The 4,680-nt window shown below is 39.1% G+C and overlaps 2 protein-coding genes across 2 annotated transcripts in view; both read left to right on the top strand.

Annotated features, from left to right (window-relative positions):
• LOC103379566 (cytochrome P450 2B6-like) overlaps positions 1-1,529 on the top strand; it is an 8,395-nt gene extending 6,866 nt beyond the window's left edge. Inside the window, exons 13-18 of the mRNA XM_025056300.1 lie at positions 9-137; positions 489-618; positions 744-829; positions 922-1,023; positions 1,116-1,257; positions 1,342-1,529. Of these exons, the coding sequence (XP_024912068.1) occupies positions 9-137; positions 489-618; positions 744-829; positions 922-1,023; positions 1,116-1,257; positions 1,342-1,529 (777 nt within the window). The remainder of the gene's footprint in view (positions 1-8; positions 138-488; positions 619-743; positions 830-921; positions 1,024-1,115; positions 1,258-1,341) is intronic.
• A 995-nt stretch (positions 1,530-2,524) lies between these two features.
• The window catches only part of LOC103379545 (cytochrome P450 2F2-like), a 4,326-nt gene continuing 2,170 nt past the window's right edge, over positions 2,525-4,680 (top strand). The window contains 4 exon segments of the mRNA XM_025056370.1: positions 2,525-2,782; positions 2,923-3,085; positions 3,417-3,581; positions 4,273-4,448. Coding sequence (XP_024912138.1) covers positions 2,540-2,782; positions 2,923-3,085; positions 3,417-3,581; positions 4,273-4,448 — 747 coding nt within the window. The 5' untranslated portion in view covers positions 2,525-2,539.

Raw genomic sequence — 4,680 nt, 5'->3', positions numbered from 1 at the left:
ACACACATTGTCTCTTGTGTTTCCAGACCGTGCACGATCTTGTCTCTGCCTTGGTGAACCAGCACAAGAAGATCAGAGTTCCTGGAGAACCAAAGGACTATGTGGACTGTTATCTGGATGAACTGGACAAGGTTGATGTACGTGTTTGAGGGTAAATGGATGTGGGGTTAAAGATTAAGATTCATTTTCTTTAGTAAACTGTAGATCCCTTTTTTTGACCAGAGAACCATCACCAACAAGTGGCGCTGTTGCTCCAGGTGAGCACAAATAAAACAGCCTGGTTGGTTAAAAATAGAGAATTTTTCATAGTTGTTTACATTCAGTACTGTACTTTCTTTGGACTTTATTTCAGACAGGGTATTTAATCGTAGATATTTCTGAAGAACCATTCTCTCACTTATGGTTTAGTTAGAATGACTCTCCCTCCCTCTCCCTCCCTCGCCCCCTCTCTCCCTCTCTGATTTTTGTTTCTCTGATTTCTCTTTCAGAAAGGCTCAGAGTTTTCAGAAGACTTTCTCAAAGGTAATCTCCTGGATCTCCACTTTGCTGGGACAGACACCACCTCTAACACTTTGCTCACTGGGTTCCTCCAGCTCCTGGCCAACCCTCATGTCCAAGGTATGTCTTTGTGTCCAGACCTTTTGTAGCTCTGATATAATCCATGAAAAAAATATTGATCAAAAATGCAATATGTTTTGGAAAGCAATATTATTCAGTTATTGTTTAATCCTGTTTTTTTTCAGAACGTTGTCAACAGGAAATAGACACAGTGCTGTGTGGGAAAGGTCAGGTGACTTTTGAAGACAGACACGACATGCCCTACATGCAGGTAAATCCTAAATGTACATAAACATATTTTCTTTATATTTAATTAAGTATGTTAACTAACAACTAACAAACCATTCACTTTTTCCACTTCAGGCTGTGATCCATGAATCTCAGAGAGTAGCCAACACAGTTCCACTCAGTGTCTTCCATGAAACGTCTAAAGACACAGAGCTCATGGGATATTTCATTCCTAAGGTCAGTGAACCCCACCCTGCTGTGCACCAACACGTCTCTTTTACCTGCAGTTTGCTCGACCAGTTCTTGTAATGGTTCATTGTTTTACCCAGGGAACCATGATCATCCCAAACCTGGGCACAGCCCTCAATGAGGACGGACAGTGGAAATTCCCCCATGAATTCAACCCTGAAAACTTCCTCAATGACAAGGGGGAGTTCTTCAAACCTGATGCCTTCCTGCCCTTCTCTGCAGGTAAACACAGATGAGCAGCATCAGTACCACTGTAATATCAGCAGTCAGTCAAAAACATTTCCCTCTTATGTTCATATACCTCAGGTCCTCGCATGTGTCTTGGAGAAGGTCTGGCTCGTATGGAGCTGTTCCTCATCATGACCACTCTGCTGAGGAAGTTTGACTTTATCTGGCCTGAAGAAGATGGAAAACCCGACTTCACTCCAGTCTATGGAGTCACACTCACACCTAAACCGTACCGCATGAAGGTCCAACTCAGGGCAACACAGTAAAAAGAAAAACGGTCTGCAGTCGCAGCTGAGACAACAGAGATGGTTGGCGTTTATTTCCTCAAATCAGGGACAAGAAGGGGTTTGGGTGTGATTGAATCAGCAGAGCAAGAAACGACTTTTGAGAATTAGACTTTTAACAATGAATTTTAAAAGACATCGTCAGCCAATGTCATGCTAATGATCTGATAAGAGTTTGAGCTGAAGAAATAAACTGTATGTCACCATTAAGGACATGTGATGATTGTCTAGATGCAGTAATAAAAAAAAAATCAATATTAACCAATTTAACGTCTGATTGTTTGTTTTTTCCAAAGTAAAGGGGATTTTAAAAGACAAAGGAATGGATCAACTTACTGGGACTGAAATGAAATGTGAAGTTAGGTCCTTTGACCACTGGAACAAAGGTTGTTTGTCTGTGTGAAATTAAACTAAACCATATATATATATATATATATATTTATTTCCCAGGAGGTCATGGGTTTGTTTCCCAATGTTAAAAAATGGTCTGGGCATTCTGGGACAGAGTGGTTAAAGGATCCCACACCCTGGTTGGGTAAGGAGATATAGATGAATAAATGCTATTTATTAAAAAAAACTTGAATAATATCGTATCGTCAACTGAAAGTAATTTACATAAAATCAATTGATGTCCTGCGTCAAAGTAGGTGCAGACGAGAGCGGATTGGTCAAAGTTGGACCTCAATGGCAGTGTTTGGCTCTTTTACTATGACCCCAGTTAGAGGGCTGCACCTTATGCATCCTACACCTGGTGCAGCCAGTATGGGCTGGACAGGACTGGAGGTGAGCATTTTATTTGACCGATTTCACCATCACACCAGCTTTCATTTATTATCAACAAAAAGTAGGAATCATTCACCAGGTGAAAAACATCCACAACCATCATCTCATGTCCAGCCGTGACATGATATGACCCCGGTTTTTATATAATCATTGCTCGGGTTGAATTAAAAAAAACAACCAAAAAACCAACAACAACAGTGTGACTCAGCATGTACAAAGGTTGTTTGTGTTTGCAACTAAAGAGCAGAAGCAGAAGGACTCAGTGGAACGACAACCACCACCACGTCACCATGTTGGCCTCCTTGGCTATGCTCTTTGTGGCTGTGTTGCTGCTTCTGTTCCTCCTCCAGGGTCAGAGGGGTGAGAAATTCCCCCCAGGACCCAGGGTCATCCCCATCTTTGGAAATGTGCTGCAGCTCAACCTGAAGAGTCCCATCAAAGATCTGGAGAGGGTAACGTTACCGATACATGTCCATAAACTAACTTAGTGCCACCAGATATTTTGTTTTCAATGTGTATTCCTCATTAGACTAAAGTACGACTTTGTACTGTCTGTCACTGTGTAATAAATGTGTTTTATTCTGTGTCACAGTTGACTAAGAAATATGGCAAAGTCTACAGCATCTTCTTTGGGTCAAGACCTCTGGTTGTTGTCAACGGTCTAGAGGCCTTTAAAGAAACCCTTGTCAGCAAAGCTTTCGATTTCTGCGGAAAACCACAGGACATCATGTTCAATTATGCCTTCCAGGTCCAAGGTACCAGGCAAAATTTGCAGGATTACTATACTTTCTGCAGCATGACTTTATCATGCGAGGTTTAAGATGTTTTATTGTAAAAGAAACTCTTATTTTCTGATATTTTATTTTTAAATATTCAACATATCCCTTGACTTATTTGAAAGATATGTGTCAGTATTTTAAAACAATTATAGCCTAATTTTAAGTTTTATGGAAGACTAAAAAAAATTCTTTGCTTCCCTCTGCTGGCCACTATCGTCAAATGCATGCTTAACTTATGACGTGATTTTCTTTTTCTATATATATAAACTTCACATATGATTGAATGTGTACCTGCTACTGTGTTCAGCTCATGCTCCAGGAGTGGTTCTGGCAGATTACTCCCCAATCTGGAAGGAGCAGCGCCGCTTCAGTCTAATGACCCTGAGGAACTTTGGTCTGGGCAAACAGTCCATGGAGCAGAGGATCCTGGCAGAGATCAGTCACGTCACAAAGGTTCTGGAAGAGAACGCTGGTACGTCAAACGTTTACAGAGGTTCACTTTCAAATATTGACAGTGATGATAAAAAGAGATCCAACAACTGACTTTTTAAAATAAAATCTCTTCTCCGTCCCAACATTATTGGAACTGTTGGAATTCTTCAAGAACAGTTGTTTGAGTCACTAACACCGGCAGAGACACAGGCTCTAATAAAAACATGGCCGGAAATAAGTGTGTAGAACCAATTGAAAATGATGATAAAATACGTCTTAATATTAAATTATGTATTTCGCTCTGTGTCATTTTTTTAAAATAGTCTGAGTCATACGTAATGGTGGATAAGGGCAAAATGGCCGACGGCAGTCACAAGAGAATATAATATTTAATATATTTATGTCATTGTTTATCATTTTGTCTAATTTAACTTTAGTTAACTATTTGTGTGTTTTTGTTTTCTCTGTTTGTATATGTCGTCTTCTATAAGATAATCTACGTATGTTAAATTGTTTAACTTAATTGTATTAGCATTAGCATTAAGCAAACCGGAAATAAAAATATGGGAGAAAGGGCAGGTTTTAATCATGTAGACCTCTTCCTATACACCCTTTGAAAATGTGACAACTCGTGATAATTTTAAGTTTAGATTTTTATTGATTTAAATGTATAACTATTATATATATATATATATAAAATATAATTGTGTTTTTTGTCCGTTTGTTGTCAGGTGGGACCATGGATCCACATCTGCTCTTCCACAATGCCGCTTCCTGCATCATCTGCCAGGTTCTGTTTGGCAAACACTTTGAGTACGAGGATGAGTTCCTGAAGTTTTCTGTTGAGCTTTTCCACGTGACCTCCAAGATCCTGAACGGACCCTGGGGAATAGTGAGTGGATGATTGAGGGGATTGAAGGAGGGAGTGAGTGATCAACAGAAGCATCATTATCATAACTGTGCAAACACTTCAATTTGATTGAAATAAAAAAAATCTTTTTAAAAAAAACAACAGAAAAGAATGAAATAAAAGTTGTTTATTATTTTTTTTCTGTTTTTTTGGTCATGGTGCCTGTTTATGATTGGGATCTTGTGTTGTTTTTACTGTGATAAAGTGATTTTTTTTTTTAATTGTAAAA

The sequence above is a fragment of the Cynoglossus semilaevis genome, chromosome 6, assembly GCF_000523025.1.
Source record: "Cynoglossus semilaevis isolate Cse_v1.0 chromosome 6, Cse_v1.0, whole genome shotgun sequence".
Classification (NCBI taxonomy): Eukaryota; Metazoa; Chordata; class Actinopteri; order Pleuronectiformes; family Cynoglossidae; genus Cynoglossus; species Cynoglossus semilaevis.
This window is presented reverse-complemented; position numbering and strand designations above follow the sequence as displayed.